The sequence below is a fragment of the Protopterus annectens genome, chromosome 2.part0 (genome assembly GCF_019279795.1).
Source record: "Protopterus annectens isolate FY-2018-M chromosome 2.part0, PAN1.0, whole genome shotgun sequence".
NCBI lineage: Eukaryota > Metazoa > Chordata > Ceratodontiformes > Protopteridae > Protopterus > Protopterus annectens.
Genome location: NC_056728.1, coordinates 1234848554 through 1234862156, shown reverse-complemented (window position 1 = coordinate 1234862156; position 13603 = coordinate 1234848554). Strand labels below are relative to the sequence as shown.

General features: G+C 38.9%; 1 protein-coding gene across 1 annotated transcript in view; it reads right to left on the bottom strand.

The window, feature by feature from the left end:
- ATP10D (ATPase phospholipid transporting 10D (putative)) overlaps positions 1–13603 on the bottom strand; it is a 596301-nt gene that overhangs the window by 380419 nt on the left and 202279 nt on the right. The window contains exon 8 of the mRNA XM_044060391.1: positions 6138–6358. Coding sequence (XP_043916326.1) covers positions 6138–6358 — 221 coding nt within the window. The remainder of the gene's footprint in view (positions 1–6137; positions 6359–13603) is intronic.

The following is a 13603-nucleotide window of genomic DNA, read 5'->3' as shown; positions in this document are numbered from 1 at the left end:
ACCCTGAGGGAGAAGCAAGCCTTTTAGGATGAGTCTTTCCTTCTGACACTGAATGGCCCTGGACCCAAAGGAAGCACAAATGTCACAATTTGCTTCTAGATGGGCAGAACCTAAACAACAGAGACAGAGTGTTCCGCTCTTGAGATGGAATTGTGTCCATACACCATGCACTTCTTAAACCACTGGGTTTTTTTTATATAAAAAAAATACAATAACAATAAGCACAACTAGAAAAAACTGAAGGAATATGGAAAACTACTTTCCTAAATATTTCTTTAAATATATAACTATACAGTGGATATAAAAATTTACACACTCCTGTTAAAATGCCAGGCTTTTATGATATAAAAAAATTAGACCACAATAAATCGTTTCAAAACTTTTCTCACCTTTAATGTGACCTATAACATGTACAATTCAATTGAAAAACAAACAAATCTGTTAGGAAAAAAATATAAAAAAATAAAAAACGTACAATACGCTAGCTGCATAAGTGTGCATACCCTTAAACTAATACTTTGTTGTGTGTGCACACCCTTAAGCTAACACTATGCTGAAGCACTTTCTGACTTAATTACAGCATTCAGCCTTAGCATTCAGCCTTCTTGGGTAGGAGTCTATCAGCATGGGACATCTTGACTTGGCAATATTTGTCCACTCTTCCTTGCAAAAGTGCTCCAAACTGTCAGATTGTGAGGACATCTCTTGTGCACAGCCCTCTTCAGGTCACCACACAGATTTTCTATTAGATTTAGGTCTGGGCTCTGGCTGGGCCATTCCAAAACTTTAATTTTCTTCGGGTGAAGCCATTCGTTTGTTGATTTGGATGTATGCTTGGGGTCATTGTCATACTGAAAGATGAAATTCCTCTTCATCTTCAGCTTTCTAGCAGATGCCTGAAGGTTTTGGGCCAAAAGTGACTGGTATTTGGAACTGTTCATAATTCTTTCCACCTTGACTAAATCCCCAGTTCCAGCTGAAGAATATCAACCCCAAAGCATGATACTGCCACCACCATGCTTCACCATGGGGATGGTGTTCTTCTGGTGATGTGAACTGTTCTTTTTGCAACAAACGTACCTTTTGGAATTGGGGCCAAAAAGTTCAACCTTGGTCTCATCAGACCATAAGACATTTTCCCACATGCTTTTGGGAGACAATGTATTGTTTTGCAACTCTTAGCTGGGTCTGGATGTTTGTTTTTCTATGTAAGAAAAGGCTTCCATCTTGCAACCCTACCCCATAGTCCAGACAAATGGAGAATACAGGAGATTGTTGTCACATGTAGTACACAACCAGTACTTGCCAGAAATTCTTGCAGCTCCTTCGGTGTTGCTGTAGGTCTCTTGGGAGCCTCCCTGACCAGTTTTCGTCTCGTCTTTTCATCAATTTTGGAGGGATGTCTAGTTCTTTGCAACATCACTGTTGTCCCAGATTTTCTCCACTTTTTGATGACTGTCTTCACTGTGTTCCATGGTATAACCAATGTTGTGAAAATTTCTATATACCCTTCTCCTGACTAATGCCTTTCAATAATGATATCCTTTTGATGCTTTGTAAGCTCTCTACGAACCATGGCTTTTCCTGTACCAGGCAACTGAGTAAATGTCTGGAAAATCCTACTATGACAGCTGAACTGTATTTGGGGTTAATCAGAGTCTCTTTAATTGATGGCAGGTGTGTACCCAAGAAGACTGAATGTTGTAATTAAATCAAAAGGTGCTTCAACAAAGTATTAGTTTAAGGGTGTGCGCACACAACAAAGTATTAGTTTAAGGGTGTGCACACTTATGCAACCAGCATATTGTACATTTTTTATATTTTTTCTCCTAACCGATTTGTTTGTTTTTTAGTTGAATTGTACTGGTTATAGGTCACATTAAAGGGAAAAGTTTTGAAGTGATTTATTGAGGTCTCATTTTTTATATCACAAAAGCCTAGCATTTTAACAAGGGTGTGGAAACTTTTTATAGCCACTGTATATGTCAAACTACTTTTATAGAAAAAATATTTTAACACTTCTAGAAAACAGCTATTTTATTTCTAATACAGCTAAAGGATGCTTCTGATCCCAACACTAAATTAACTACTAAAGTTATCACAAACGCAACATGCATATAATTTTTCTAACACTAAAGCTAAAAAGGTTTAGGGAGTAGACAAAAAACATTGATAACAATGAAAGACTTTCCACTGCTAACAATGAAAGACTTCCCTATCATGAACTATACAGAGCCCTTGGAACACGTGTCTGAAAAGTTCAGGTGGCAAAAGAGATCTGAGGTACTTTAGTGGACAGGAGGGAATTATGAGTGGGGAAGGAGTTAGACTTCACATCCACAGATTTAGAAGAAGGTGCCACGGTTGGATCTGATATGACAACCCAAAAGTTGAATCGGATGAAAACAGGCAAAAGATATTCTCTTGCAAGCATAAGAATTATCATATTACTCAATTTATTTTAGATCTCAAGCAACTCTGTACATTCTAAAAATAACATACTCAAAAAACACTTTCTGAACCACCACATCTCTAAACAAATGAGTCTTATCTGCAGGTAACATTTTTTCATGTCTTGCAGGGATATAGCAATATCTGTGCAAACATTTTAAATTTTCACAATTTTTGTGGTTTAACAAAATTTCTGTCTTACCTTTTCAGATCTTTCTTTAACTCTAACATTAGACTCGTATATGCAAACTGATCAGAGTTCGCTAATCCCAAAGTCTGTCCAGCTCCATGGCATTAATCTTCTTTTATCATCTGCTCCCAAAATTTCGGGTCCAAGTTCTTTCTTTTCCAACTGCTCATCACATCCCCCACCCTCAGTCTTTCTTATTACTGCATACAGTATAACCTACTGGCATTATTCTATTTTTCAAAAATCCAATTTCATTTCATATAAAGACTTGCTTAACACTTATGTATATAAAACTATATACATACATACATATATACATACATATATATATATATATATATATATATATATATATATATATATATATACATATATATATATATATATATATATATGTATACATACAATGCGCTCCTCTAAATTCTTGTCCCCTAGACCTGACCAAATGCCCATCTGTAATTTGCATCATTACATCATCAGGCAGAGAATCAAATACCTTTTCAACAAACTCATCTGTACCAGGCAGAAGGGGTGTCAACAGTCAGTCAACTGACTGACACAGAATTTATGAGCCTAGGTTATGGCTAAAAATGAACAGCAGACTAGCTCACCTACCCAATTAACAGATAGAAAAATACTGCTCCCAAGTGAGTGCTATGATATAGCTTTAGCTCCCTATCATGCTTGAAAAGAATGAAGCAACTGTCACAAAATTAATATTCAGAATCTAGTATGTTGTACATGGGTGGCACAGTGGGACAAATGGGTAGCATTGCCACCTCACAGCAGGCGACACAGAGGAACTCAGGTTTCATTCTCAACTGAGGTCCCTTCTGTGCTGAGTCTGCATGTCCTCCCTGTGTTCATGTGAGTATTCTCTGGGGCTCCACTTTGTAACCATGCTCCAAAGACATGCAGTATGGCTCTAGGTCCTTAGGTGTGACTGTGTGTGTGTATGTGCGCGTGTGTGTGTGTGTGTGTGTGTGTGTGTGTGTGTGTGTGTGTGTGTGTGTGTGTGTGCACGCTCTCGCATGTGTATGCATGTGGAGACAGACCCCTTTGCCTTGTAAACTCTGTGGATAGTGGTGGCTGTCCATGGGGTTGATCTAGGAGAGGGCAGCAACTTGTCAGCGGGCACTTGTGGGATATACTTTCCCACCCAACTTAGTCTGTTGCATACACCCCCCTATCTGACTTACTATTGTTTTAAGTTGCTTCAAATCTAATACATATAGGGTCAACAAGCAGAAAAGTTGAACTGCTGAACATTTCAGACAAGCTCAACTTTAAATGGTAAATTAAAAAAAGGATTAAAAAAGAATGGAAGACCATGTTAAGCTTTTACTTTGTGACCTATCCTACCACGTACAGCCACAAAAATTCCATTTGAATATTAACCTGCAATGATTTCAAACTAGTTTTCTTTTTGTTTTGTCACCTCCATTTCAACAAGCATTAGCAGATGATTCATCATGTGTATCACTCCCCCCTGACAATATAAAACAGAAATGTTTCAGTTCCTGTACTCTTGTCTAGTAAGTACAGAAAGGTCATTTCTGAAGAAAAGACAAAAGTAAAAAAATATATATATATAACTATATCATATTTATGTATACACACACACACAGACACGTACACATGCATACTGTTTCTAATTACAGTATACAATTCCTTAAACTTGTCTTTCTCCTAGTTTCTGTTTGATTTGGTTTTTAACCACAAAAGCTTGACATATTACTATTTCTGTAGGGCTACATAAACGTAAATGCACAAAAGTGCCATTGTTTTTATCCTAAATAAGAAATGTGAAGTTATATTTGACTTTTGGGGCTGCATGGTGGTTTAGCAATTAATATCAATCCTTTACTGCTCCAGAATCCAGGGCTCAATCCTGACATGGGTGTACCTTTTGTGGCTGAGTTAATCCCACAGGCCAGCAACTTTCTTTTCGTGAAAGACCTGAGGTGGTATACTGACTAGGAGAAATTTGGCCAGGCCACAGGGAAACTTTGTCTGTCCTATTCGATAAATACTGTGGTATCTTTTACGTTAACCTGAGCTAACACCAACTCTGACATACATGACTTCAACTTAACATATCTAAAGGACAGCACACTTAGAAGCACAGCGTCTACTACTGCTGCACTGCACTGTTAGTAATGGAAAATGAACCAAGCACCCCGGTTAGGAATAGAGCCCATAACCTGCACTACCACATTCCCTAAAAGATTACTGTTTGTGTGGTGTTTGCCATGTTCTCCCCATGTGTGTATTGGTTTTCTCTGGGTATGCCAGTTTTCTTCCATTATTGTGGTTGACTGGCTACTATAAACTATACACACATACTACATTAATTATTTTGTCCAAATATACTCCTTGAAGGGTCAGGCCTCTTTCTTGGTAATTAAACAAGACCTACACACTTGTATAAACACACTGAATTGTCTCCAGCCCAGACAGGAATCATTAGAAACAAGAGCTAAAGTAACTGACTGCAGTCGATGGTGGCCCCAATCAAGTCACGTATCTTTTAGGCACTGACCAGGAAGTTTCTTTGTTTTCTTCCAAAACCAAAGACCATTTGTACTCTCCGCCACCTACATATAGGTCTTATCTGCATGCACATACCTAAGTGCATTGCTTATCAGTGAAAATATAGATGTGGAGAGAAAGTATGATGAATTCACGACAAGCATTGCTATATGGGGGATGTGACAGGGAGGATTAAATGCTTTCCACTACCACAGCTCCCACCCAGGAAAAGAGCACAAGGTCACAGCAAACTAGAATAAAATAAAAGGTCATACCAACTACAAAACCACATTACCAGATGGTCCACTATGAGGTAACAAATCACCACAGAAAAGCCACAATGGTAAAATTATCTTTGTAACATAACTATAGGACATTATTTAATAAAGACAGCTTCTACTGGAAAAAAATAAAAGGTGCAAACATGCAAATTTCTGGAGAATTGCAATTATGCTTCACATGTGTCTAGCAGTGTAAACAATTGTTAAAGGCTTTAGAGTTTTTAGTTAGTTTTGATTTAGTCATTTAAATAAATAATTTGGCACAATCATGTTCTTCAAGAGTGACAAAGAACCATGAATCTCTTGAAGCAGGGAAGCATAAACTGTGGGAATCAAACCAAAGTCTACTGCTGAACTTTCTATTCATCTTATCACACAGCCGTAACACTCGATGTACTTCTAGTCATCTAATTAACTTAAGTAGGAAAGGACACCAAAACAAGGACATTTTTCATTAATATACAAATATGTTTTTTACTTAACTGTGTCTATTATTAAAAAGTCTAATTATACTATAAGCAAAATATCACTGTTTTAATAGCTCCTATGCACCAAACTGACAGCCACTAGTTTGATACTATAAGTGCACACGAGTTTTAAAAACAAAATATATCAGATTACTCTATGAATAATAAACTTTAGAGATAATCAAGTGCAGAAATAGAAGCAATAACCATACTTACCATGCGGCTACTGAAAGCCACATGCAGAGCTGGGGATGGTCCTCCCCCAATGTCCCCCACTCCTCCAGAGGGACCTGTACTGGGCAGCTGATCTAAAGACTGACTACTGGATGGATGGCTCAATGTCCTTACTCGAGATCGGAGGCTCACTGTTGTAGAGAGAGCAACAGGCAAGTCTTCATCTGCAGAGGCCATTTCCTGGTACAACGCCAACCTTTTTGCTGTATATAAGAAAGGTGAAATGGAACAATACCTTTTAAATATAAATGCTTATAAGAAAAATACATTACAATAGTGCAGTTTATTGAAGTTTTATTTTAGATAAAAGGGCTCAACATTACAGGACTTTTGTGCACGACTTGATGTAGTGGGTTGTTGTCAGATTTGCAATACAACTTATTTACATAGCATTTCAATGGTACCAGAAGCAACTCTACATGATCAAGGTTCTAGCCCTAGGTACTGACCTCTAACTCCAAGTTGAATTATAAAGGCTCAATCTATCTGACAGACCCACGAGTTCTTCGAACTACAGTGTCAGTTCCTCCACAATGTTACTGTCAGGCTATATTTACTTTAATTCTGAACCTTTTTTTAATTTTCTTTAAAAAGATCATAAAGGTGCAGGTATGTAAATAATCATCCAGTGAACGAGTTTCAGTCAATAGGCACAGATGAGTGTTGCTTCATGTATACTGTGTAAATCCATTCTAGTCTAATTACTCATAGTACTGCTCCAACATGTTGCCCCAGTTGTTCTAAGGAAGGGAAAAAAGACACGTGGTAAAATATTTTCAACAGACCCTGATGAACTGTCAAAGCAGGATTACGGTAAAATGGGGTCCTAGGCAGGGTAATGTATCAGCCCCTACACCAGCATTCCACCCAGCAGCCATTCCAGTGTCCCATTACTTGGCTTTCTCTCCCAAGTTACCATTAAACACTGTACAAAAATCTGTCAGTGCACACTATTTTCTTTTGCAATGATTACAGATATTTGGATTTAATATAAAACTTTTATTTCAAATTTTATAGCACAAGCACTGACCGCCATTTGCTAAACTAAACAATATAGTCGCACAATGAAGACAGACTTCGCGTGACCAACAGTAAACTTCTCCACCCTTGAAACTCACATTCATTGAAAATGCAGCAGGCCAGTAACAAATTTGTTTTCTAATCATGGGCTCCCTGTACACAATTTTAGGGCTCATGCATAAATGCAAGTGCTCTTTTATTCACTTTCCTGATTGTATTTAATGATATTATTTGTTTAATACAGCACCACTTGTTAGAGTAAGTTTTAAACATTTTTCCAGTATGTGGTGAAGCAAAACATTTGAAACAATAATGATATGGCTACCGATTTTGAAACATTTCAACTGTAGAAAGCCACTCAAATTGCTGTCACTATAAAGCAACAACAGCACAATCTCTGCAAAAGTAAAAGTCATCTGAATAATTCCATGTTAAAGAGATATGTAACTAATGAAGAGGATGCTGCTTGCAAACAACTGCACATTTCAGTGTTTCATCTACAAATTCCGTGCCTGCTGCCTTTGAAGAATAAATTACCGATGTTACATAAAAAAAATAATTGTTTTGCTGGTGATATGCAATGTGGAATAGTTTGCAAACTGACAACAGGTTCATTTACTAGGCATCTCATCCAAAGCAGAACCCACTCAAGAATGCAGGTCCCCCTCCCCCCTCATGGTGCACAGTATTGTTAGCAATCAATCTACCTGATGTGGAAAAGAACCCACAGCCATCTGCATAAAAGGCATGTATGCTACCTTTTGAACCACAGACAGCAAAACTATGAAACTGTATGACTGACAATGACATACTGTAATCCTCAGTGATTTACAAGAACAGCAACAAAATAATCTAAATAAGACCTGGCAATTGGTGTGGAGGTTTAAGGCACTCGAGTCCTAATAATAAAAACTCAGGGTTCAACTCTGGGCATAACTCCTTAACTGGGGCATTTTATACACACACACTTTTCATTTATACCCTAAAACATGGCTTGCTGCACTCACTGTTTCAGCTGCTCTGTGTCACAAATTAGTAGCAACTTTAACATGCTCTGTTGCTCTGTAGTCATCCTTGTTTGTTCAGGGTTGGGTTAGCATAATGGTTAAGGTATTTACCTTAACATTCTAAATTTTCCTGCAATTTTATGATAGGATATGTGTCCTGATGCTGAGGTTTCTGGGGCTTGCTGGTCTCCTAATGCTGAGGTTTCTGGGGCTGGCTGGTCTAATGTCGAGGTTTCTGGGGCACGCTGGTCTAATGCTGAGGTTTCTGGGACACGCTGGTCTGAAGCGAGCTCCTAAAGCCCTCCTATGTTTACAGAAGTCTTCAGGCTTTCTTTTACCTACTGAAGATTTTATTTATATTGCACTACCCAACCAACATAGGCTCTAGGCAGCTGCCTAGGACATCTAGTGCTGGATACGGCTCTGTGGACTGTTATTATCACTGACTACAAAACTTGTAAATGATAATGCATCATACATGAAAAACAAATGCTGTGATGGCATATTTACTTACTGAATCAGCTCCCTCACACAATGTGATCACCATCATTTGATTTTACAGAAACTATATCCCTTAGTAAATTCTTAAGAACATTCATTACAGATGATAGAAAAAAACAACCTATTAACAGTAAATGGCTGCTAATCAAGCTAACATGAAAAGGCATCCATATAGTAAATTGGGGAGGGACAACCATGTGAAGACGATGCAAGTAGTTAAGTTTCAGTTTTGTTTATTAACTGCTGCAATGACTGCTTTATGATAACCATGTAAGAGGACTACTGAATAGTTGTTAGCAAGACAAACATACATACTGAAGAGACAGATTCCAGAGACCAAATACATTTCAGCAACAACCATCCTGACATTTCCTGCCACAAGTCACCTGTAGAAATCCTCTCTCCAGGTAAATTTCCTTTATACTACTCTAAATGTGTTCTACCATGAGTAGAAGGGAATTATCAAACTTACTTCTCAACCTCTTAGAGCAAGAAATTAGGACAAAGCCTTAAACAATGGGGGGACAATGGCCGCAAAATAGGGACTACTTTAAATACTGCACTTACAAAGTTGATGGAATAATAGATTTTATGTTGGCATGAATTTTCTGAAGGGTATGAAGTTAAGCACAAATGTTTGTCATTATTTTCTGACTTCAGTCTCTAATGACTTGTCAGTAATTTGCCAGAAAACCACAATTTTATGAAAATGGATAAAAATATGAGGCAAAAATCTGGAGATTTTATGAAAATCTGTACAGTTGAGTAGTACAGATCAAAGAACTATAAATTAAGTACCTGCCAAAGTTTTTCTTTAAGTGATGACTATGTCTCAGCAGAGGTGATTGCACATATTCAGACAAGAAATTTAATGATCCCCTGGAAGGCACAGCAGACTTGTAGCAGGAAATGTCAGGATGCTTGATGCTGAAATTCACTTGTTGTCTGGAATGTTAGTATCTTCAGTTTGTATGCGTCTTTTGTTAGTGTAAAAATTGGAATGATTGTTTATGAACAGTTACTTTTAGAAGTTGTCAGTGTAACTATAAAACTTTGCACACTGCATCCCAGCAGGGATACTGGGTAGATGTTAGCTTGCACACTTATTACAACAAGGAAAAGTTCCAGGGCTACAATGAATGATGACAATGACAGAGATAGAGACAATGGATGCCCTCATCCTACCTCAAGAGTGATGACAAATTACTGTGATGCTCCATACATTAATGTTTAAAACATGTAGAAGAAAAAAGAACATAATTTTATTTATTATGCTAAGTTATGACACGTGGCTCCCAGCTGCTTATCAGAACTGACTCAACAGTATCAGTCCTCCAACTTTGACTCCATTTAAAAATTCGGTACTTAAGTATTATCCCAATCAGATTTTCGTGGTTGCAAAATTCACATGCTGCAATGAAAATCAGTGCGGGGAAACACCGTAATGTGCTATTTTACGTCCTTACTGATGAAAAATCTGTTTGGCTTACATTCACGAAATGAAACAATCGTGCAAGTCTTCTTCCTGTTTTGCGTGCATTACACATGCATGCTTCAATTGGCAGGACTGCTATCTTACTGAGGAAAGGAGTAGTTTTAACTGGGAGGAAGGAATGCTGAGAAGAAAACCACAGACACATGAAAATGATTCAAACTGTTATTCTAATTCCTTAGAACTGCCCAATAACTTTACATTACAAATTGTTCCTGTTCTTAAAAGTAACGTAAAGTTTTTGGGCAGTAATAAGGAATTAGAATAACATTTTGAATTGTAATCAGGTCTGCCCTATCATTACTCATAGTTGGCATTTCCTCTAGACAAGGATATCAGTAATTGCCTGTTCATCTTCACTTTGCTGTTTGGGGAAACAATTTTGTTCGAGTTTTCATGCAGCCTCTTCCCCCAACAATCAAAATCCTGCAGTGGGTGCATATACACTGGTGAGAGAAACAGCACCTGAAAATATATTAAATTCACCATCCAAACTGTGATATTAGACACTCATATGAACTCATATTAGACACACTTAAGAACCCAAACAACAGGACGACAGCAGCCATTATAACTCAAGCGTGCATCTGCAATGCACGCAAGACAGGGAGAGGGTTTCTCAAATTGTCCCTGTTCCTAAAAGTAATGTTAAGTTTTTGGGAAGTTGTAAGGAAGTAGAATAACAGTTGGAAGTGTTTCATGGACTTGAATTTGTGGAGGTATGCGCATTTCGCAACTGCGAAAATCTGGTTGCCATAATACGCAAATACCAAAAATTCTTGCTCCTATAATGCACCACTTTCCTTAGTTACCTCTGATTTTGACTGAAGCCCTAAGACACAAGTATAGATAAATTCACCTGAAGGGTGACTGTCTTAATGGTTAAGATATCTGCCTTACAGACAGAAACTGCAGGGTTTGATTCTCACATGGGTTAATTGAATATGCTTCAAATGGCCCACAGCAGCATTTAGCCTAGTACTAATCTATGAACCTGAATAAAAACAAAATAACGTAAAGTACCAGATCCTTCATGTCTTACAGAACAGGGAAGGAGATGGACATGAATGAAACGTAATAGTATGGGCATAACTTTTGCATCCTATTCATTCATTCCATTCCATCAAACATCTGGGTCAGAATCCCAAGCTACAAAGCACCCTGGCTGATTTTATGACAAGAAGCACTTTAGGGTAGAAACATCAAAAGATGCTCTTGTCCTGGACAAGCAGTCCTATTTATAGTACTTGACAAGGGTATACATGACATCTTGACAAATATCCATTGAATAAGCCCTAAATATGGAGGTATACGTAAAGTACAGCTGTGCACACTTACCATAAATGTAGATGTTCGAGTGTATTCACTGTTGCAGTCATTACATTTGGGTGATCTGCTTGCAGTTAGTCCTCAGACGGCCTGATTAACAAAGTCTTGGGTCCAGCGTTGGTTGCTGTCCCTTCTTCCATGACGTCAGGTCGTCAGGGGTATAAAACATGCAGCCGATGCCATTACATCAGGTTTTCTTGCCACAGATGTCAGGTGCCCCCTAATGGGAAGCAAGTAAATATAAAAGTACAAAGATATAACTCCAACTAAAAAGCAAATACTCCAAAAAGGCTTTTAAGCATAGTAAAGGAAAGTAGAGGTATAGCCAAATGAAGTTAGGGGGCTGGAGGGAGGGTAAACAGGACTGCAACACTGAATACACTCGAACATCTAAATTTATGGTAAGTGTACACAACTGCATTATGTTCTTCATGTTTCACTGTTGCAGTCATTACATTTGGGTAGATTCCCAAAGCTATGGCTGGGAGGAGGAATTTAGACAGCATTAGGGCCAGCTATAAGGCCCTGCAAGACTGCAGATTCTGTGTTATAATGAGCTGAAATGGCTGAGGCGTGGATTTTAATGGAGGAAAAAGACAGGCCCTTGTGAAGCAGCTCAGTTAAATATTGGAAAATCTGTGGTAAATTGGGCGCTGCTGTGCTCATCCCTTGATACTGGTTCCAGGCACAGAATCTTTTCCATTTTTCAGCATAAGATATTCTAGTACTAGGCCTCTTTGCCTCTAAAATGATATTCATCACAGGTTTGCTGAGAGATGGTAAGGGAGAGATTAAGTAATTAGCCAGGCTGCAAGGTTCAGTGTTAGACGCTGAGGGTGCAGAATCTGGTTGGGAAGGAGTCTGAGGCAGGTGCCATGGAGATAACCATGAGACACTGCGCAGGAGGGGGTATACCAATGTTGGCATGGCCAGTCTGGAGCAATCAAAATAATCCTGGGTTTGTCCTGTTTGATTTTTAGTAGTACTTTGGGGAGCAGAGGCAGAGGGGGGAAGGCATAGACTGATAGGTTTTTCCAGCTGAAGGGCAGAGCATCCACTTTCCAGGCTTGTTTGTGTGGAGTCCTTGTGCAAAATTTGTCCAATTGGTAGTTCTGGGGAGAGGCAAACAGGTCTATATCTGGGCTCCCCCATTTGCTTGTCAACATGTTGAAAATCCTTGGTTCCAGTTTCCACTCGTGTGAGTCCATCAGGTTTCTGCTTAGTCCGTCTGCCAGTGTATTTAATTTTCCTGGCAGGAATTGAGCTTGTAGGTGCACTTGGTAGCTCTAGGCTGTGTTCCACAATGCCATGGCTAGTCTGCAGAGGGGGTAAGAATGTGTACCCCCCTGCTTGTTTATGTACCACATAACAGTGGTGTTGTCCGTCTTTACCATTAGTTGTCCTGGAAGAATGTGGTCCTTGAAGGCTGTCAGAGCATTCTGTACAGCCAAAGTACAGTTTTGTACCTACCATAAATGTAGATGTTCGAAGATCCACATTGCTGCAGTCATAACCTGTGGGTAGTCCGCTGTCCTCGGTTGGCCCGAATACCAAAGTGTTAGGCTGGCGTCGGTCATGGTCGCTCAGATCTGACGTCAGTACGCCGTGGTATTAAAGCGCATGACCGACGTCATATCCTCAGTCTTTCTTGCCCCAGATGTCAGAAGGCCCTAAAAAGAAAGGCCATAGCCAAAAACAGAAAACCTCCAAAACCCATGTACAAACAATATTTACAACCCAAACCACACAACCACTCCAAACTACAGAGGGGAAGGAGGGAGGGTAAACTGGACTGCAGCAATGTGGATCTTCGAACATCTACATTTATGGTAGGTACAAAACTGTACTATGTTCTTCATCTCACATTGCTGCAGTCATAACCTGTGGGTAGAATCCCAAAGCAAAGGTAAAGGGAGGTTGGCAAAATCATAAAGCATTGGGAGCTGCTAACATGCCCTGTAAAACTGCAGTGGCAAACCCAGCCCTAGATTTGGAATAAAGTAGGAGATGGTAATGTTTAGAAAAAGTGTGCACTGAACTCCAAGTAGCTGCTTCCAAAATATCTTTAGTAGCTACACCCCTTAAAAAAGCAGTAGAAG